Source organism: Papio anubis, chromosome 5, assembly GCF_008728515.1.
Source record: "Papio anubis isolate 15944 chromosome 5, Panubis1.0, whole genome shotgun sequence".
In the NCBI taxonomy this organism is placed as follows: Eukaryota; Metazoa; Chordata; class Mammalia; order Primates; family Cercopithecidae; genus Papio; species Papio anubis.
The window spans coordinates 31,283,270-31,306,042 of NC_044980.1; the positions used below are offsets into that span (position 1 = coordinate 31,283,270).

The window sequence follows — 22,773 nt, forward strand, 5'->3', positions numbered from 1 at the left end:
TTCCCTTATCCACCAGAGCTACATCTTATTTGGAACAAACATTTACATTGCCCCTCATCCAATCTGGTCATTTCAAAAACTGGCAGTTTTTTCGTAGCCTGACACTAGTGGCTTCAGCACGTAACTAGCTTATGCAAAGGTTGCTGTTAGGATGGGCCAAAGCTCTGTGCTTTGAGTGTATTGGAAGGTAGGCCTTCTCAAAACCATGAAGGTGGGTGTAAATACGAGTCTGTGCCTCTGGATGTGCTTATGATTCTTTTTGACCCATATCAAACCATGTTTTCTCCTCTCTTTTCTCAAGGGGGTGTACACCGCCTCGAGTCAGTTGAAGAATATAACGAGCTGATGGTGCGGAATGGGGACCCCCGGATCCGGATGTTGGAGGTCTCCCGAGATGGCCGGAAACACTCCCTCCCACAGCTGCTGGACTCTTCTAGTGCCTCGCAGGTCCGACCAGGGCTGCAGATCTTTCAAAGACCATAAGGGCTTCCAAGTTAAGAAGAACTGCCCATCCACGCAGGCCAGGATTGTCTGGGGCTAGAGAAATGGGATAGAAAGAGACAGTAGACAAAGTGAGGTCTACCCAGAGAGGCTACGAAGAAGTTGGCCTAATATTTGAAAATAGTGGGGGAAAAATCCCTTATTGGATCTCAAAATCTTCATCTCCTTCCTATTGTGTGTTTTAGAACCAATTGCCAGGAGACGATGGCGTCTCACAGTCTGTGGTGAACCAGCATTGCTTGATTAATAGGAGCGGCCTGTGTCAGTGTACCAACTGTGCGGGTGGGTGTGGGCACATGTATGAGAGAGGGAGTGTGCGTGTGTGCCTGCACATGCATCCATGGCTCACCTGGAGTCCTACCTGTTACACAGTAATGACTCAAGCAGCCAAGGTCATAGGGGGCTGTAGAGGGGGCTGTACTAGCTGCTCAAGTTAATGTTCCAGAACCTGCTCCCATCGGAGCTCTGGACTCCACAGCCCTGCATGAGGGCCACTCCTTTATCTCGGCATCCTCAACCTGGTAGAAACTGGGCAGGTGGTCTCCTAACCAAGGCTAAGGCAGGCGCAGTACCTGAGAAACCTGTGGGGTATTCTTTGAGTCCTGGCACCACTAACCAAGGGGCTCAAGAGGAACCATTAGCAGCTTGTCCTAAGCCCTATGATGAAGCAGAGATAGAGTATGGGTGTGGCAGCAGCGACATCCACTCGTGCTTGGAAAGCTGTAGAGGGTAGAGTTCTAAAGGACCTGGGTCAGGGCATCTGAGGCAGGCCTGCACTTTTGGTGTGTTATGACCCTTTTACAGATGGAGCAACTGAATCTCAAAGGGATTAAATATTTTGCCCAAGGTGATAGGCCAGAACCTCTGTAAAGCTTTAAAGGTGCTTGAATTGGGTCAATTATGTGTCAGGATAAAGTATTTCTGTTGGTTCCGATGCCCTTTATCTGACCAGGAGAATAACAAGTGCCCATGTTTCAGGGACAGTGGCTGATCAGCCCATTTTGGGTTGAATTCACCCAAAGGCAACTTGAGGGGCATTGGGGCACTGAGTAAGAGCAGAGAAGAAACTGGCATGAGACCAGTCAAACCTGTCCAGGCCCAGGACTGCGACATGCTCAGAATCGTCCTGTTGGACCCACAGAGTCAGGGGAGATCAGAACATTGGAAGATCGCCCAACTGTCAGTCGTTTTATTTTTATTTTTTGAGACTGAGTCTCACTCTGTTGCCCAGGCTAGAGTTCAGTGGTGCAATCTCGGCTCACTGCAACCTCCGCCTCCCGGGATCAAGCGATTCTCCTGCTTCAGCCTCCCAAGTAGCTGGGATTACAGATACCTGCCACTACGCCCGGCTCATTTTTGTATTTTTAGTAGAGACGGGGTTTCACCATGTTGGCCAGGCTGGTTTCAAACTCCTGACCTCAAGGGATCCAACTGCCTCAGCCTCCCAAAGTGCTGGGATTACAGGCATGAGCCACTGCACCTGGCCTTGTCAGGCTGTGTGAAAGATGAGGGAGGGTTTACTGCCATCATGACCACAGATCAAGCGTTGAGGTAATTTCTTAACTGACCTGCTGAGGAAACCCGACGGCATTTGTAGCCCAGAAACATCCATCTCTAACCACACTTCCAGGGATCAGGAAGCCCAGGCCAGGGTAGAAAGTTTGAAAGGAGAGTTTTTCCCTCTCTTTTCAAGAAAACTCTCCTTTCTCTTGTCTCCTCTTTTTATTTTCTGCCCTTTTATTTTTCTCCCAGGATTCATCTTTCTTATTTCTTGGTCTGTCTCCCTCCACTATAAAGTATTATCTAGAACCGGGCTCATGCCCATAATCCCAGCACTTTGGGAGGCCAAGGTGGGAGAATTGCCTGAGCCCAAGTTTGAGACCAGCCTGGGTAACATGGCAAGACCTTATCTTTACAAAAAAAAAAATTTTTTTTAATTAGCTGGGCATGGTGGTGCATACCTGTGTTCCCAGTTACTTGGGAGGCTGAGGCAGGAAGATTGCTTGAGCCCAGGAGGTCAAGGCTGCAGTGAACTGTGATCATGCCACTGCATTCCAGCCTGGGTGATAGAGTGAGAGACCCTGTCTTAAATAAACAAATAAAATAAATAAATAAATATTAGCTAGATTAGACCTCTCCAGTAAAACTTTCAGCAGCGATGGAGATGTTTTTTATTTGTACTGTCCAATATGGTGGCTGTATTTGTCTACTAAGCACATGAAAAGTGGCTAGTAGGGAGTGTACTTTTAATTTTAAATAATTTTAATTTAAATATAGATACCTACAAGTGGCAAGTGGCTACCATATTAGACAGCACAGGTCTAGAAAGTTCAAGGAGATCCTGGAAACTCTCTGAGAGACTGGTGAAGCCTACAGGCCTTTGATTCCTTCTGGTTCCCAAAAGAGAGATGGAGTGAAGTACTGCTGAAGATTGGTGACCAGAGAAATCGTTCGCTTAGGAATTCACACATAAATCTCTGTATTCAAGGACTGAAAAACCCAGACTATGTCTGGCCATCTCTGCAGTGGTTTCATTAAAAGGGTAGTAACCTTGCCAAGCCCACATCATTTTTTTTAATGATTGAAAGTCTGGGAGGCCAACATTGTTGGCAGATATTTTGTAAAACTGCAAAAAATATAATTGTTCTAAGCTGCCAAAAATACAAACATATCACTGGGGACATCTAATTTTTATGTTTGAATGTAGTATACACAGAGACCCAGGATAAAACTGTTTCACGATGTCTCTTTTCTCATATTAAACATGAAGTGATTTTTTTGGCTTAGGTAGAATATCTGCATCAGTGAAGAAGTTTATTATTCTAAGAAGAATAGCAAGGAGCAAGATTACAGAAGTGCTTTGGTGATAGAGTCACTTGATCTCTTGTTCATGTTCTAAGGAGCGCAGCCTGCTTACACGCGTGTATATTATGGGTGATGGACACAAAAAAGGGGTGAGATTGGAGCTGCTGTGTGTCAGGAAGGGAAAGTGTGGCTCATTATGGGAAAATACTTTATTTTCCAAATGTGAGAGACGAGAACTGAAGCTGCTGCTGTCTCTCAGCGGGATGTTTTATGTGGAATACCAGTTGTCTGGGTTTGTGGTTTGGATTTTATAAGAAACAAGGGCATGCTGAGTTTTTGATCAAGCGAATTAAGCTTAAAGTGGCGAGATACTTTCTAACCATGATTGTGAACTTGGGATGGAGGCAGGGGTGACTACCAAGGGAAAGCCCGACCACAGGTGGTCATCCTGTATCACTGAGGCCTCTTGTTTCTGGTTCCTGACTCCATTCCAGATGTAGAATCTGTGGAATGTGGTCGAGGAAAGAGCAACACAAGGTGCTTGAGGTCCCCAAGCAGTTCTTTATGTGGGGGAAGAAGCCATGGCAGTCTATTGTAGTAGGAGCTATTTCTCTGATGTTTTTTTTGAGACAGAGTCTCACTCTGTCACCCAGGCTGGAGTGCAGTGGCACAGTCTCCACTCACTGCAACCTCCACCTCCCAGGTTCAAGCGATTCTCCTGCCTCGGCCTCCCGAGTAGCTGGCACTACAGGCACCCACCACCACACCCAGCTAATTTTTGTATTTTTATTAGAGACGGGGTTTCACCGTGTTGGCTAGGCTGGTCTCAAACTCCTGACCTCAGGTGACCCACCTGCCTTGGCCTCCCAAAGTGCTGGGATTACAGGCGTGAGCAATGGTGCCCAGCACCTGCGATAGTATTTATAGGAACCTTTTTTAAGTCACTGAACCAGAGAGAAATGTCTAGTACTGAAGACATCTAAGATTTTCAAAGTCTGAGTATATCTTTCTGCCAGATACCACAATAGAACAGATGAGAGTAATACCTGACCTTGCCGTGTGCTGACTTTTAGGAATACCACATTGTGAAGAAGTCTACCCGCTCCTTAAGCACGACTCAGGTGGAATCTCCTTGGAGGCTCATTCGGCCATCCGTCATCTCAATCATCGGGCTGTACAAAGAAAAAGGCAAGGTGAGCTCTTTCTGCAGACTGTTCTGCCTTCTGGGTGAATGTTAGCACACCTTTTTTTGTTTTATTTTATTTGTTTTTGTGTTTTTGTTTTTAGAAACAGGTTCTTGCTCTGTTGCCCAGGCTGGAGTGCAGTGGTGCAATCACGGCTCACTGCAGACTTAAACTCCTGGGCTCAAGCAGTGCTCCCACCTTAGCTTCCCAAAGCACTGAGATTATAGGCATGAACCACTGCACCCAGTCACACATATTCTTTAAATGGTTACTTTTAATTTTATTTGTCTTTGCATGAAATGAAAAGTAACAGGTATAAAGAAGGACAGATAAAGTGGCCTCTGTATGGATTCAAGTGGATTCCCTGGCATTCTGTGCTGTAGGTCTCAATGTGAGATGACCATGCCCTCTTCACTCCTACGATGTGAGGAGTCACCAGCACTTGGCTGCTAAGGCCAGAACCAAGGGTGCAATGAATGACCCTCAACTTTTATCTCCAGTGAAAGAAAAGCAGAGCCTGCAGCTTTAGGGAATACCCTTGGTTATCCTTTTCAGTGAATTTCATGGCGTTGCCATTATCATAAAGAAAATGATATGAATAACTTGACATTACACAAAAATCAAAATATTCATTTTGATATTACACAAAATGGAAGGACAAAAGAAAACAAACCTGGCGCCTGCATATAGTGGGAAATGACTCTTACGAGCTGTTTAGTAGAACCATATGAAATTGCCATTTGTGGAGGTCAGAGATTGTCAAATATTGGCAATTTGCTATGTTTCTGCCTAAAACTTTTTCCCTTAATGTAATGCATGGCTAGAACAACGTAATAGATCTGAGGAGGGGAATAAGGAAGAGAACACAAACTTGAGTTTGCAGCTAGTTGCTTCAGTTTAACTCCAGGCCTGGTTGGGGAGGGCACTTCAGTTAAATACTACAATGGGACAGATGCCTTCAGTTAAATAGTACAATGGGAAAGATGCCCTCAGTTAAATACTACACTGTCAACCTGGACTCTCATCTGCTTCGGATCTAGGGCCTTGGCTTTAGTATTGCTGGAGGTCGAGACTGCATTCGTGGACAGATGGGGATTTTTGTCAAGACCATCTTCCCAAATGGATCAGCTGCAGAGGATGGAAGACTTAAAGAAGGTAGGAGAAAAGCCTCTTGTATCCTCAGTGACAGTGACTTTGATCCCATGAGAATCTGCCTCTTCACAAGATGTGAGTGAATGCCACAGTACCCAGTAGACCTGGGCAGAATCTGCCTGGCACAGTCAGTAGAACCTGAGCTTCACTTTCCCTAGTTGTAAACTTGGAATATTAACGCCTGCTTGAAGAGTGGTTGTCAGGATTACATGACATAATATGTGCAAAGTGGCTTACTATTTTTGTTGGGGTCTTTAGTGTCTATCTTGTCCACTTGGTCTAATCACGTTCCTTTCCTTGAAAATTTTGAGAGTTTGGAATCAATTCTTACCTCAGGGGTGGTGTAGAAGCAGAGTGCCTGGTCATTAGTGGATATTTAATATCTTGCTACAGAAATCAACCACCACATAGTCTGGTTCCTAAATGAACATCTTTTTAAACAAAACAAAACCAAAAACTTTTTTTTAAATGAGACAGGGTCTCAATCTGTCACCCAGGCTGGAGTGCGGTAACATGATCATGGCTCACTGCAGCCACAACCCCCTGCGCTCAGGTGATCCTCCCACCTCAGCTTCACGAGTAGCTGGGACTATATGCGCACACCATCATGCCCGGCTAATTTTTGTAGAGATGAGGTTTCGCCATGTTGCCCAGGCTGGTCTCAAACACCTGGACTCAAGTGATCCGCCCACCTCAGCCTCACAAAGTGCTAGGATTACAGGCATGAGCCACTGTGTCTGGCCCTAAATGAACATCTTTTAATTCTCATAGCACCTACCATTTTGCCACACGTGAATATACTAGACAAGTGCTTCTGAATGCAAATTAAAGTAATATTGAGGTGCCAAGTCTTACCTTGCAAATAATTTTTTAAATGTTTAAATATGTCATTTTATAATGCTATAAACAAAGCAATTCCACATATTTAATTATTTCGCTGACTGCCTTACAAACCTGTCAAATTGGCATTTTGGAGTGACCATCTTAGAAACAGAGAAGTGACACTCAGAAATGTTATGTGACTAGAAACTTGTCCCATCCTTAGTAAACAGCAGAAGTGAAATTTAAACCCAGCTTTGTGATCCCAAGTTCAACTCACTTTCCCACCTTACTTGAGAAAATAAAATGTAAATAGGCCAAAGTTTCCTTTCTGTACAGACGCAGTAGCTGCTTTTGATAGAATATCTAGAATAGATATACATATCTTTATATTTTCTATGAAATATTTATCTGGATTAACATTATATGCTTTCTATAAAGTAGAATTGCACAAAAGTTCTGAACACACACACAGGTATATATATATTTATTTTATTGTACTTTAAGAGGCAGAGTCTTGCTCTGTCATCCAGGCTGGAGTACAGTGGTGTGATCATAGTTTACTGCAGCCTCAAACTCCTGGGCACAAGGGATCCTCCTGCCTAAGTCTTTCAAGTAGCCCAGACCACAGGTGTGCACCACCATGCCCAGCTAATTTTTTTTTTTAAGAGATGGGGTCTCACTATGTTACCCAGGCTGATCTCGAACTCCTGGCCTCAAGTGATTGTCCCACCTCTGCCTCCCAAAGTGCTAGGATTACAGGCCTAAGCTATAGCACCTAGCCTGCACATATTTTAAGTGTCTTTCACCAGAGCATGAATCCTGATTTTTTTCCTCTCACTTATTATTATACTTCCTTCATGAAATAATTAAAGTAGAATATTTTTAATTATCTTCAAAAATGCTGTGACTCTTCAGTTCAATTGACCTAAACTTTAGGTGCTTTTGTGTTATACTGGTTCTTTTTTTTTGGAACCGATAAGAGTGAATTGGAATCTCCTATTTTTTAGGCAGAGCAACCATTGACTCCTGTATGCTAACAATAAGACGTGACCAGGCTTAATTCTCCCACGGTGGAATATTTATTTCTCTCTCTTAGAGGAAGGCTTAACTCCCAGGTGGTGTTTGTGTTGAGTTTTAGAACAATATAAAATTCTAGCAGAGCGTTTTTATAATGGATGTGCCATGTGTTCACTTAATTGAAATTCATCCTGCAAGGCTGGTAAAATGGAGCAAAACGGGGGGAAAAAAAATCAATAGTTAAGAAAGGTTAATAGCACTTGATTCTCCTAAATACTGTTTTTTCATATGTGTTCATTTACAAGAAATGTAAGTCATCGGAATGGATTTTAACCTGTTGAGTGACATGTCTTTAAAAAACCTTGCATACATTTTAAGAGTGCGAGTAATCATTTTAATATTTGCTCCTTTTCCCCTACGGAAACAACCTAAAAACATCCACCTCCTCGCCTAATTGAGTAATTGGTTATGCCAGGTGATTTTTTAAACAGAGATTACTTCACTTATTTTATAGCTTCTGTAATTGCATTAAGGGGAAGCCACATAACAAATGCATGGGGCACAGCTACATTTTTGTAACTCGTCTACGGGATTCCTTGAATCGTGCACACAGTGTGCTCCTGGGATTGGCTGTCTGCGAGAGGTGACAATGTGTGTTCTTATGCTGCTTTGCACTTTCTTATAGGCGTACAATGTCCCTCTTCTCTACAGCAATGCTGTGCAAAGTTCATCTGTTCTCTCTGGGGCGTCTTTGTAGTGTTTTTGATGAGCTGTTATTTCAAAAAAACAGGCCATGTCACAAGAGTGCAAACCAGAAACAAGCTCTGATAAGTCAACAGGATGTCCAAGTTCTTTTATATTCCTAGCAGACACTGTCAACAGCTTGAAAAATGACCTGACTATGCCTTCTTAGAGTTGAAAATAATAGGAGAGCTGGGGCAGGGGGCTGTGGGCGAGCATGTTCCTGCACATGTCTGGCGAATTAACATGACCCCGCAGTCATCTCTGAGATAGAAGCTTATAGTAACGTGCCAGCTTCCTGACGAGAACCTGGAACTGCATCAATGAGACTATTTCTGGGCCGGGAGGGTAGCTCACACCTGTAATCCCCGTACTTTGGGAAGCCAAGGCGGGCAGATCCAGGAGTTCAAGACCAGCCTGGCCAACATGGTAAAACCCTGTCTCTACTAAAAATACAAAAAAAAATTGGCCATGCATGGTGGCGTGCACCTGTATTCCCAGCTATTCAGGAGGCTGAGGCATGAGAATAGTTTGAACCTGGGAGGCAGAGGTTGTAGTGAGCTGAGATGATGCCACCATACTCCAGCCTGGGTGACTGAGCCAAAGCAATACTCTGTTTCAAAAACTTTTTTTTTTTAATTAAAAAAAGACTATTTCTGGGCTGCCATTCCTCAGTAATATCTTAGCAAGTTTTTTGTTATCATTAAAGCCATTTTCCATACACCATGCTGATTCTCTGGGCTCGGGGAACTTGTCTTTCTACAAATATAGGAGTGGCTTCTCAAATGTTCTGTGTGTTCATGCCTCATTGCCAGTGGATTTAAGTTTTTAAATAATGACTATGAGAAACACCTTTGAACTAGATTTCTGCAGTTTGATTTCTAAACATAGGACATCTGTTGTCAAACTTGGCAATGGCTAAAAAAATATTTTCATGCTTCCCGTAGTTATTTTAATTGAAGATTGAAATACAGAATTACTGCAAAAGAATATTGTCATTAATTGTCCCATTTTGTGACATTCCTGGGAGCTAAGCTAAACAATAAAAGTCATTCTATATGGTAGTAAATCAGGGACCATATGGTATCCCATAATAGGTCTGACTGCGCAGTTAAATTCCAGGAAATTAAAGGTTAATGTTAATGTAATTCTCACATTTGATCACTAGGGGATGAAATCCTAGATGTAAATGGAATACCAATAAAGGGCTTGACGTTTCAAGAAGCGATTCATACCTTTAAGGTAACAACATTCTTATTGATCTCCTTTATCCTGTTTTCCTTCCTTTATTTCCTTCTGGCTTGGGTTTGGTGAGTTTTGTTTTTTTTTTTTTAACCCTTTGATATGAGGACAGTCCAAATGTTTCAGCCCACCTTTCCTCGTTTTCTCAGCAAATCCGGAGTGGATTATTTGTCTTAACGGTACGCACAAAGTTGGTGAGCCCCAGCCTCACACCCTGCTCGACACCCACACACATGAGCAGATCCGCCTCCCCGAGCTTCAATACCAGTGGGGGAGCCTCGGCGGGAGGCTCCGATGAAGGCAGTTCTTCATCCCTGGGTCGGAAGACCCCAGGGCCCAAGGACAGGATCGTCATGGAAGTAACACTCAACAAAGGTGATAGCAGCTATTCCTTACCTTTGTCACATTTCTTGAATAACATTTTGGAATCTGTTGTTAGCTTAATTTTTCCTCATTGTTCTATGAATTATTCCTTTGGGACAGTCTTCTGTCAACAACAGGTGGTCTCTACATGCACAGTGAGGTCAGGTAGAGGGATGTTAGTCACTTTAGTCAAAGTAAAGGGAAGTTACCAGTAGCATGGAGCTCTCTAAGCTCTCCCCATGAATCACTGTGTGTCAGAGGCTTGAGTTTAAAAAAAAAAAAAAAATTTCACTGGCCAGGCACAGTGGCTCACGCCTGTAATCCTAGCACTTTGGGAAGCCAAGGCAGGTAGATCACGTGAGGTTAGGAGTTTGAGACTAGCCTCCCCAACATGGCAAAACCCCGTTTCTACTAAAAATAAAAAAATTATCTGGGCATGGTGGCGGGCACCTGTAGTCCCAGTACTTGGGAGGCTGAGGCAGGAGAATCTCTTGAACCCGGGAGGCAGAGGTTGCAGTGAGCTGAGATTGCACCACTGCACTCTAACCTGAACACAAGAGCAAAACTCCATCTCAAAAAAAAAAAAATCACTGATGAGCTTAAGTCTAGGGCTAATATAAAATTTTAAAGAACAAAAGATTATAGTTAAGTGTACACTTAACACTAGTAACTAGAATTCCATGATCACCAAATCTTACTTCTTTTCATCACTGTTTCTTTTTCCTCCCCACCTACTCCAGAAACATGATGGAAGATTAAACCACCAAGAGATTAGTTGTTAAAAAGAAAAGCAAGAGAAAGCTTGAGTTTGTGTACCCAGAATAAAAATGTTACTTATAGCCTGCCTCTTTCTAAAAACAGATGTGAGGAGGTTCATTAGACTGAGCAGAGTTGACTGTTGGATAATTTAGTCCATCAGTCCGTAACTAGCTCCCAGGTTAGCCATGGGCTCATTCTATTAACAGCAGTGCCGGTGATGACAAGGAAAAGCAGAATTTACATTCTGAGTCTGGACCAGAAATAAATGGTTATTAGTCTGAATAGATATTAATTCTGTTTCAAATCGGTTACCCTTTTTTTCTAGTGATTGTGTAATTTTTGTTTTTATTTTCTTTGAATGGTGCCTCTCACAGAGCCAAGAGTTGGATTAGGCATTGGTGCCTGCTGCTTGGCTCTGGAAAACAGTCCTCCTGGCATCTACATTCACAGCCTTGCTCCAGGATCAGTGGCCAAGATGGAGAGCAACCTGAGGTTTGTTGTTTGCCTGATAGTGTAAGGTTCTGGAGTGTTCATAAATATGAAATACATATGTGTGATATTTGCTGTATTACTTTCCTTTGAGGGATGTTGAAGCTTTGAATTCTTTCCAAGAACATAGCCAAGACAACAATTAATAGCATCTCCAAAAATGTAAATGTTAATATAAATGAAATTTGGTTGAATTTGAGAACTCTAGATCTTGGCTTCCCTACTTGATTTGTTCTATTTGGTCTCAGAAGTCCAGTTTCAGAAACTTGACAAGATACAACTCTATACAGATATCTATGATTAGCTCAATATTTTCTTTCATTTTATATTCACATATGTAGAATTAATATGAAATACTGGAACTGCTCAAATGGTTCAAAATCACTTGATGCCAAAAAGTCCTGAAATTGTGCCCTTGGACGGGAGGCATTTCTTATTAAGTGTTCTCTCAAACTTTTCCTATCATTTTCCTTCCTTGTTGAATGGCCATGTCTAGGTGCCTACTTTCTGAAATCACTGAGTGTCTGATTTCTTAATCCAGATAGTTGAGTTGTAACATGGGCGTTCCGTTTACACAAGAAATATCTAGGTGTTCTATTATATAGTAATTGCAGTGTCAGTGCCCACCTAAATGTCACAAGAATGTACGTGTATTGCACAAAGCACCCTGTGCTAACAGTATCATCTTTCTCCCATGTAAACTTCCAAGTCCTTTAGTGGTTAAGGGATTGTCCAAATGGCATTCATTGAGGTTGCCATTTTGGGGCCCTGGTAATAGCTTATATTATGTTTTTACTTAATCATTAGAGTAAATTTCCATATGAAAAAAAAATGTAGCAAATCATCCAAAGTACATTAAAGAAAATATACTTTTAGAACCCAAGGAAAAAAATCCTTTAATGACATCCCAAGATGATGTTTCTTTCTTGAATGATTCCATATGTCTGGAGCCTGCCAAATGACCATTCTTCAAATCCCATATAAAGAGTCTTTGTTCTCTCTTACTGACTTCTCTCCCTGTAATTTCCAGTCAAAATGGGCAACTTGTCCCCAATTTCTCATGTGTTCAAATTTGAAACGTTTTTACAAATTCTTGGGTAACCTTTGAGCCTCAGCTATTTCCTCCTTAAGTTATATTATAATAATCATTTCAAGATGGTAGGAAGAGAGAACTGCTGGTGGTCGAGGGGCTCTGTCATGTGATGGTTGAAAGTCAGACAGACCCGAGTTAGTTCAACAGAGTGTGACATCTGGGTGACCCCTCTGAGCCTGTATTCCTATCTGCATAATGGGAATAATTTTACTTACTCAAAGCTTTGTAATACAGCATGCTTCGTATAGTGCCTGGCGTATAGTATATGCTCAAAAAATGGTAGGTTTCATCATTGTCCTTAATTTCATTTGACTTTGCTATTTCTGAAAATGCCAGTAAATATGCATTATGACCTTTGCCCACTTAAAATCGAATGTGTTTTTATGAATGTGTTGTATTTTTACATGTATGCCAATGGGAAAAGACATCATGTAATTCTTTAAAGTATGCAGAAAGTATTTCATATTGTAAACCTCTCCCAGAAGTAAAGCTATTTTAGCTTTTAAGAAGCTGGCTGCTAACACAGAGTGTGCATTCTGTTGCCCTCCCTAGCCGCGGGGATCAAATCCTGGAAGTGAACTCTGTCAATGTCCGCCATGCCGCTTTAAGCAAAGTCCACGCCATCTTGAGCAAATGCCCTCCAGGACCCGTTCGCCTTGTCATCGGGCGGCACCCTAATCCAAAGGTGAGGTGGTTCACCCTGTTCTGAACGTGGGAGGATGGTACACCTTCGTAGGATATCGTATACTCCTTGGTGAGATGGTTTTCCCAGCTGAGGATAGGCAGGCAACCTGCGGCTGGTGCCTGTGGGAAATGCATCTTTAATCCGCACTTTGTCTTCGCAGTCTTTTGCTAGAACATTTTGACTATGTTATCTGGTAAATCTGAAACTTGTCTGGTGGGAGGTAAGAATGCTGAGTTCAGAGTACTGGCTTTTTGAGCTCTGGTGAGATACTTAACCTGTTTGTGTTTTTGCAACAAGAGAATCTGCTGAGCCTTGAACTGGACGATCTCTGTGACCCTGTCAGTTTCAAGATAAGAAGGCTTTTCTTACCACATCTTTTGTTTGGCCATATGTTGGGAATTCTCTCATCTTTAAGTTTAATGTTGAATAATTAATTTATTTTCATTTTATTTCTTATTTTATTTATTTATTTTTTTGAGACGAGTCTCGCTCTGTCGCCCAGGCTGGAGTGCAGTGGCGCGATCTCCGCTCACTGCAAGCTCCGCCTTCCAGGTTCCCGCCATTCTCCTGCCTCAGCCTCCCGAGAAGCTGGGACTACAGGCGCCCGCCACCGTGTCCGGCTAATTTTTTGTATTTTTAGTAGAGACGGGGTTTCACCATGTTAGCCAGGATGGTCTGGATCTCTTGACCTCGTGATCCACCCACCTCAGCCTCCCAAAGTGCTGGGATTACAGGCGTGACAGGCATGAGCCACCGTTCTCGGCCAATTAATTTATTTTTAAAACAATTTCAGTGAATTTTAAACTTTTTTCAATTAAGCAATGAGGGCCAGGCGTGGTGGGTCACACTGGTATTCCTACCACTTTGGGAGGCCAAAGCAGGAGGATCACTTGAGCTCAGAAGTTCGAGACCAGCCTGGGCAACGTAGTGAGACTTCGTCTCTATTTTTTTAAAATAAAAAATACAAAGAAATGAGAAAGTGTCAACACTAGTATAAAAATAAATTGTTCATAATAGTTGGAATGATAACTATTTAGAATTTAACTTAAACTTGGATAATGTACTTAATTCATTTAAACTGTTTCTGCATTTCTATAGAATTTCTAGAGTACAAAGTTTTTCAGTTTACTTTAAAAAAAATTTTTTTAAATAGAGCTGGGGTGTTGCTGTGTTGCCCAGGCTGTTCTCAAACTCCTAGGCTCAAGCAGTCCATCCACTTCGAACTCCAAAATGCTGGGATTCAGGGTGTGAGCCAACATGCCCCATGTTAGATACTTTTAAAGGACAAATAAATGTCTTCAGATTTGTGGAGGAATGTTTCCTTCTTAATGTTCTTTTAACTGTTGAGTTAAAAGAAAAATACCTGTTTATCTTATCAAATGATTATCTTGAAATTTAAAGAAATAAAAATAAGATGAGGCCGGGCGCGGTGGCTCAAGCCTGTAATCCCAGCACTTTGGGAGGCCGAGGTGGGCGGATCACGAGGCCAGAAGATCGAGACCATCCTGGCTAACCCGGTGAAACCCCGTCTCTACTAAAAAATACAAAAAAACTAGCCGGGCGAGGTGGCGGGCGCCTGTAGTCCCAGCTACTCGGGAGGCTGAAGCAGGAGAATGGCGTGAACCCGGGGGGTCGGAGCTTGCAGTGAGCGGAGATCGCGCCACTGCACTGCAGCCTGGGCGACAGAGCAAGACTCCGTCTCAAAAAAAAAAAGATGAAATCTGGCTTTGCAGACCAATTGCTTATTTGCAAATGTTACTTTGTAGGTTTTTGCTTCCATCAAAGTTGGGGAAAAAATAAAGCCCAGCATTTCAAATAAACTACAATGGAAAAGTTATTTGTTAAGTTTATTCAAAATTATGAAGGATAGTATTTTTCTGATAGACCAAGTCCTCAGGACTAAATTTTTTTTTTTTTTTTTTTGGGACAGGGTCTCACTCTGTCACCCAGGCTGGAGTGCAGTGGCACAATCATGGCTTACTGCACCTTGACTTCCCGGGTTCCAGCAATCCTCCCACCTCAGCCTCCAGAGTAGCTGGGACCATGGGTATGTGCCAACACACCTGGCTAATTTTTATATTTTTGGTAGAGACAGGGTTTCACCGTGTTGCCCAGGCTGGTCTCGAACTCCTGAGCTCAAGGCATCCGCCCACCTCGGCCCTGCAAAGTGTGGGGATTATAGGCGCAAGTCACCGTGCCTGGCCAAGACTAAATTTTTAAATTCATGCCAGGATCCTTTTCATTAACTGCTCACACAGTTGTTCTAGAATCTACCTAAACAGCATAAATATGTATTGAAATTCTCCTGACCATGACATTTAACGTACATTCACATTTTCTAGTACTGGTTTTACTTGTTCTGCTAAAGACACGTTCTGAAAGTGGGAGTTCTTTGGTTTGTCTAATACAGATGGCTCCATGGGAGATAAGAGGAACCACATGGGGCCTTGAGCCAACAGGACATAGCGTATCACTGCAGCTCCTTACATTTTATCATTGTAAAGATACTCATTTTGTCTTCTGTTAAGAATGAAATAATAATAATATCATTATTATTAATTATTATTATTATTATTATTTGAGACGGAGTCTCGCTCTGTAGCCCAGGCTGAAGTGCAGGGGTGTGATCTCGGCTCATTGCAACCTCTGCCTCCTGGGTTGAAGTGATTCTCCTGCCTCAGCCTTCCAAGTAGCTGGGATTACAGGTGTGCACCATGATGCCCAGCTAGTTTTTGCATTTCTAGTAGAGACGGGGTTTCACCATGTTGGCCAGGCTGGTCTCAAACTCCTGACCTCAAGCGGTCCTCCCTCTGGATGATGGGATTACAGGTGTGAGCCACCACGCCCAGCCTGAGAATGAGTTATTAAATGACTTTTCCTTACTTACAAGTTTTACTTGGAAGGAAAGAGGGAAGATCCTTTAAGTCTAATGTTAGCTGCTTAGCCTGGGTACCACCAGCCCATGTGAACCTGGTACTGATCAGGAGGCAGAGGTGCCAAGGAGGCCCTGGGGGTGAATTGGGATGGATGTGGAGGTTGTGAAGCAGGCAGGCAGGCTGCCAGGCATCAACAGAGGGACTATCCTTCCCTGTCTCCCTCCAGCCAGAGCGATTCAGATCATCTATTCTCATCCTAAATCAAATTCATTACCTAAACATGTATTGAGGTTCCACTGGGTGCCAGGCACTGTCAGCATGTCAGGGCTGCACAATGAATTAGAATGTATCTCAAGAAATTTGCAGCCTGCTCTGAACCTGAAGTTCATGGGACCTTTACCAGGACATTACGAACTACACAAATTTGGGAATATATTTGCAATTGTGGACGGAATCAATAGCTTCTATCAAATTCTCAGTCATTCATGACCCCAAGAATGTTAAGCGTTTTGTTAGAGTGTGAGGACGTTACTGTTGTTAGACTGATGAAAGACAAGACCAAATTTAAAGAGTGGCTCCTCTTCTGTCTAAGCCAACCTTGACCTGGGCAGAATACTTCTAGAGTTAAGGCCTAAGAGCCCACTAATTTTTTTCTTAGCATCAGTGTCACACTCTTGACCCATATGGAACTTGCAGATAATCATAGTCCCTACATTGTTGGACTTGGCTGTTATCTTGTTATATGTCTTCTATACTTGTACAGTTGCCTTTAACTTTTTGAAGCTAACCATAGGACACTTCAGCAAGTTCAACTCGACCCAATTTTTTTTGTTTGTTTTTTGATGCGCACAGGAAAAGAAGGAACCAACTCAAATCACTTTTTCTTTTTTTTTTTTTTTAAGACAGGGTCTCTTTCGGTTGCCCAGGCTGGAGCGCAGTGGTGCAATCTCGGCTCACAGCAACCTCCACCTCCCAGGTTCAAGTGATTCTCCTGCCTCAGCCTTCCAAGTACCTGGGATTATAGGCGGGGCGCTGCCACACTCAACTAATCTTTTGTAATTTTAGTAAAGATGGGGTTTCACCATGTTGGCTAGGCTGGTCTCGAACTCCTAACCTCAAGTGATCCACCCGCCTTGGCCTCCCAAAGTGCTGGGATTACAGGCATGAGCCACCACGCCCAGCCTCAATCCACTTTTAACACTATTTTTTATTCTTTTGAGTAATTGTTGTAAAAGTCTTTTTAAATTAGCTTATCTCTAATGTTGTGATTAAGTTGTATTTAACAAAATTTAGCTTTTCCTTTCAGCAACTCAAAATGTTCACTAAGGGCAGGTGTGGTGGCTCACATCTGTAGTCCTAGCACTTTGGGAGGCCAAGGTGGGCGAATCACTTGAGGTTGGGGGTTTCAGACCAGCCTGGCCAACATGGCAAAACCATGTCTCTACTGAAAATACAAAAATTAGCCTAGTGTATTGGTGGCTGCCTATAATCCCAGGTACTCAGGAGGCTGTGGCATGAGAATCACTTGAACCCAGGAGGTGCAGGTTGCAGTGAGCCAGGATCGCACCACTATACACCAGCCTGGGTAACAGAGCAAGACTTTGTCTCAAAAAAGTAAAAAAATAAAATCAAAGTGTTCATTAAGAACATTACCTCAGGCCGGGCGCGGTGGCTCAAGCCTGTAATCCCAGCACTTTGGGAGGCCGAGGCGGGTGGATCACGAGGTCAGGAGATCGAGACCATCCTGGCTAACATGGTGAAACCCCGTCTCTACTAAAAATACAAAAAACTAGCCGGGCGTGGTGGCGGGCGCCTGTAGTCCCAGCTACTCGGGGCTGAGGCAGGAGAATGGCGTGAACCTGGGAGGCGGAGCTTGCAGTGAGCCGAGATCGCGCCACTGCACTCCAGCCTGGGTGACACAGCGCGAGACTCCGTCTCAAAAAAAAAAAAAAAAAAAGAACATTACCTCTTGGCCAGATGCAGTGGCTCATCATGCCTGTAATCCCAGCACTTTAGGAGGCCGAGGTGGGTGGATCACTTGAGGTCAGGAGTTCGAGACCAGCCTGGCCAACATGGGGAAACCCTGTCTTTACCAATAATACAAAAATTAGCCAGTGTGGTGGTGCATTCCTGTAATCCCAGCTACTCCAATGCTGAGGAAGGAGAATCACTTGTACCTGCGAGGTGGAGGTTACAGTGAGCCAAGACTGTGCCACTGCACTCTAGCCTGGGCAACAGAACAAGACTTTGTCTCCAAACAAAAAAAAAAAACACATTACTTCTTACCCATGCCTGTCATATGGGCATACCTTGGCTATTCCTTGTAGTGTTGCTTAATTACATCCTGATGTTCCCAGGCTACTGTGCTTGATGGACTGGTACACCACTTGAAGAGTAAGAAGTATATGCCAAGAGCCGTTTTGGGTCCCTCTATGTGCCATATCCGAGATTTCTTGGTGGCATCAATTTAGACGCTTAGTAATGTTCATTTGTGGTCCTAGTCCTCCTCAGCACAAATTAGTGCTATCATGCTATGGTTCTATTTCTTGATCTGGGGATGTGATGTCAACAACAGCGCTGGGACAAAATTGCCCTTAGATTAATGCACAGGCCACTCGGCTTTTCTTCAGATAGTGTTCCCTATATGCATCCTCAGAAAGGTCTTGCAGACAAAGTTTTTTGAATAAATAATATAAAACCAGGCCGGGCACGGTGGCTCATGCCTGTAATCCCAGCACTTTGGGAGGCCGAGGCAGGTGGATCACCTGCGGTCAGGAGTTATAGACCAGTCTGGCCAACATGGGTAAAAGCCCATCTCTACTAAAAATATAAAAGTAGCTGGGCTTGGTGGCAGGCGCCTGTAATCCCAGCTACTGGGGAGGCCGAGGCAGGAGAATTGCTTGAACCCGGGAGGCGGAGGTTGCGGTGAGCCGAGATCGCGCCATTGCACTCCAGCCTGGGGGACAAGAGCGAGACTTCGTCTAAATAAATAAATACATACATACATACATACATACATACATACATCCGTCCGCCCGCCCATCCGTCTGTCCCAGCTGAGAGCAGTAGCTCACGTGTGTAATCCCAACACTTTGGGAGGACAAGGCAGGTGGATCATTTGAGGTCAGGAGTTTGAGACCACCCAGACCAACATGATGAAACCTCATCTCTACTAAAGATACAAAAAATTGCCGGGTGGCATGTGCCTGTAATCCCAGCTACTTGGGAGGCTGAGGCAGGAGAATCGCTTGAATCTGGGAGGTGGAGGTTGCAGTAAGCTAAGATCATGCCACCGCACTGCAGCCTGGGCAACAGAGCAAGGCTCTCTCTCAAGTCAGTCAGTCAGTCAATCCAATCAAACCAACCAAGTCCTGCTTCCACCTTTTTATGTTTTTTCCTCCTTATCACTTCCCATTTTTCTCCTTTCTATTCTGTGGTTCTGACACCTTCACTTAAAATCTGTTCTCTTTTGTTTCACTGCTGTTCTCTTTTGTTTCACTGCTGACTCTCTTTGCCTGATGGTTCCATCTAAAGTAGTTCTCAGCTCCTTCCCCCAGAATCTCCAATTGGATTCTACCACCCACATCACCTCCTTTCACCTCGGGAAGCAGTCCAGTAACCTGTGGCTGCCCTAATACATCCGTCAGCAATGTTACAGAAAACTGAGTTTTCAGTGGTTTGCAGTCATTGGCTTCAAGGCATGTCTGACTTCAAAATCACAGCATAACATGGGTCACGATTTGTTCAGAGGTCCAGTTCATCTCAGCCCCAAAAACCCTGCCTATTTTGCCAATACAATCAAACATCCAAATGGCATTTCAGTGCAAAGCATCATAATCCTGGTGGACTGGTGGCCGCCATGCCATTGACCATGCAGGTTCATCCATGTTTCTAGCCACAGTAATATGGTCGTCTGTGATAGTGTTGGAGATATGTCCAGCAAAACCACATGCCGGTGTTTGTTTGACGGGATTTCACGTTTCTTCCTAGGTAAACGTGGTGTTCTTAGTTGTAACCTCATGCTGTATTTATCTTTTGGTTAAGATTCCATTTTATGTTGAATGTATTTTTGTACCACTTAGCCCAGCATTTCATGCCAGTAGTACATTTTGATACTGAATGTATGTGCTTGCTTAGTTTTCTTGTTATTCCAAGATAAATACCACAAGGATGTCTTTTCTTCTGCTTCTCATAATGTCTGGAGCGGTGGCTGCCCAGTTGGGTTATTTAAGCCTTCCAGGTCTAGTCAGGCCGAGATTTAGACTAGCTGGGAGAGCAGCTTCTAGCTTACATTAAGTGGAAGAAAGTAATAGAAGTCCGTTTTTCTCCTATTCAAAAAAAAATCAATTGCAAATATTAAAAGTCTAGCATTAAGAAAAACAGCAACCACTCTTTAAGCTGATATTTTCCCTGACTCATTTATATAAAATTATTCTGTACTATGTGGAGGGGGATGTGTGTTTAAGTATGTATGCCTGAGTGCATGTATGTGTACATATTTTATTTCCTGTGAAGCCTACCATAAAACATTACATAAAGGCCACAATGTCAGTATAATTTAACTGTTATGATAAAATATATGCTGAATTCTATATAGAAATATTTATTAAGACAAATTGTTATGCTTATCCAAACATTGCTTATGCCAAATATTATTTTAGTACATAACATTACCATTCTAAGTTTTAAATACTCCTACCTTTAAAAAAGAAACTCTACATTTTCTTATTATTTTAATCAATATATTTCATTATATGTCAGGCTTTTAAAAAAAATCCTCCCATGAATAATGACAGTTATGGATAACAACTGAGAAAAACATCCGTGAATCTGCCATGATACTAATAAATACAGAAGGAATGGAAAACTTATAGAAGCACTGTTTTGAAAGCTTCATAGTCATAATTGATTTAAGCAATAATAGTCGATGCTAAAACCATAGAGTAAAAATATATTGAAGAGTGGGATATTTATGTAGTCTCAAACTGTTTCTTCACAGATTACTCGTGAATGACTGAAAAAAATTCCAGTGGAGAAATCTGGCACATTCCATCCCTAATCAAGAGATCAAAGTTATCACCGATTATAAGACACATTGACCCTTAGTGCCTCTGAATACACTGAGAAGGAAATCATTTTTGTACTTTTTCTGCCAAAAAAAAAAAAAAAAAAATGCATAATCTGAATCTAAGCATGAGGAAACTGTCAGACAGATCCTAATTGAAGGTTTGGATTGGTCTGGTTTCTTCCGAGATATCAGTGCCATGAAAGACCAAGGAAGATCCAGGGGCTGTTTCAGATTAAAGGAGACTAAAGACATGCAACAACTAGATCCTGGATTGCCAAAAACAATTTTTTTATAAAACATCACTATGCAAAGAAATTGACCCATGACAGCCTGCTACAGGTCCATAGCAAGATGTACTTGCACCAAAATCTAAACATTATGTCACCGTGCGCCCTATTACATAGTTCAGCTGACATTTTTTCCTTAGCATGATGATGTTGATGAAGCTGTATGCTAATTTGCATTCTGGAGTTAAGTTCTTATCACAGGCTGGCATTAACTTTCTGTGAGCTAGTCCCAGACTACAGACACACTTTGAGTAGTACTTGCAAAGGACAGTATTAGAAAAGTACTGTCAGTATTCAGTGTTTAGTCAAACTGGAATATGAAATGTATGTTACACGGTCATCATTGTTGCATTTCCTGAATTTGATAATAGTATTATGGTTATTTAAAAGGATGTCTTTGTTTCTAACAGACCCATGCTGAAATATTTACGGGTAAAGGGTCATGATGTCTGCAGCTTACTCGCAAATGGTTTAGCAAAAAGCTGTAATTCTGTGTGTGTGTGTGTGTGTGTTTATGTAGGGAGGGCATGCATGTAAATGTGGCAAAATGTTAAAAATTAGTGATTCTAGGTGAAAAGTATACTACTCTTGCTTTATGTGGGTTTAAAATTGTTTAAAAATTAAAAAGAATTAGGCCAGGCACAGTGGCTCACACTTGTAATCCCAGCACTTTGGGGGGCCGAGGTGGGTGGACCACAAAGTCAGGAGTTCAAGACCAGCCTGACCAATACAGTGAAACCCTGTCTCTACTAAAAATACAAAAATTAGCTGGGCATGGTGGTGCGTGCCTGTAGTCCCAGCTACTCGGGAGGCTGAGGCAGGAGAATCACTTGAACCTGGGAGTTGGAGGTTGCAGCAAGCCAAAATCAAGCCACTGCATTTCAGCCTGGGTGACAGAGTCTGTCTCAAAAAAAAAAAAAAAAAAGAATTAGAAGTGAGTTTTCTCGAGAAGCAGATCTCAGCCGTGTTATTGGTAATCATAGCACTGAATGCTTTGCTTAATGAACTTGGGCACCAGTTGAAAGTCTTGTTATGTGTGTGTTGCTGGACTTCTTACAAGCTCTGAGTTACTACTACTTCAGAGGATGGTCATAATCCTTGGTCCTGTGGTTTGCCTCTTTATCTGCACTTGACTCTGACTCTGGTCCTAGGTACTTTTATTGGGAGAAATAAATAAAACCATCTAATCTTTGCTTTCTGCTGAACATCAGGTTTCCGAGCAGGAAATGGATGAAGTGATAGCACGCAGCACTTATCAGGAGAGCAAAGAGGCCAATTCCTCTCCTGGCTTAGGTACTGTAATCACACATTTTCATTCAACATTCAGAAGAGTTTCTCATTAAGTTCACCCATGGGGCACTCCCCAGTGCAGGATTATTGGATTTTTGTAATTACCAGGTTTGGCAAAAGTAGCTGTCAAAGACAGTCTATGCTTTCTCTTGGCTGCTACTTTTGATTTCTGCAGTTATTTAATGTGCTTCATTAAAGATCTAATCATGCATGCTTCTTATAGTACTTTCACATAATTTGCAAAGGTAAGTTAGAAGCATTTCATGTATTTATGCTCGATTCATTTGAAATGCTAAAGATGAAAGGGAAGTGATAACCAGAATGTCAGTAGTTTGGTGGATGCAGAGTATTATCTACCAAAAAGCCTGAGATTTCTTTACAAAAATTTAAAAAAAGTTT

The 22,773-nt window shown here is 42.6% G+C and overlaps 1 protein-coding gene across 7 annotated transcripts in view; it reads left to right on the top strand.

The window, feature by feature from the left end:
* The window catches only part of PDZD2 (PDZ domain containing 2), a 472,962-nt gene that overhangs the window by 408,955 nt on the left and 41,234 nt on the right, over positions 1-22,773 (top strand). For all 7 annotated transcript variants that reach the window (XM_009208211.4, XM_009208214.4, XM_009208215.4 and 4 more), the window contains 8 exons: positions 302-447; positions 4,380-4,499; positions 5,531-5,645; positions 9,391-9,464; positions 9,614-9,839; positions 10,961-11,078; positions 12,721-12,853; positions 22,296-22,377. In XM_009208211.4, coding sequence (XP_009206475.2) covers positions 302-447; positions 4,380-4,499; positions 5,531-5,645; positions 9,391-9,464; positions 9,614-9,839; positions 10,961-11,078; positions 12,721-12,853; positions 22,296-22,377 — 1,014 coding nt within the window. The remainder of the gene's footprint in view (positions 1-301; positions 448-4,379; positions 4,500-5,530; positions 5,646-9,390; positions 9,465-9,613; positions 9,840-10,960; positions 11,079-12,720; positions 12,854-22,295; positions 22,378-22,773) is intronic.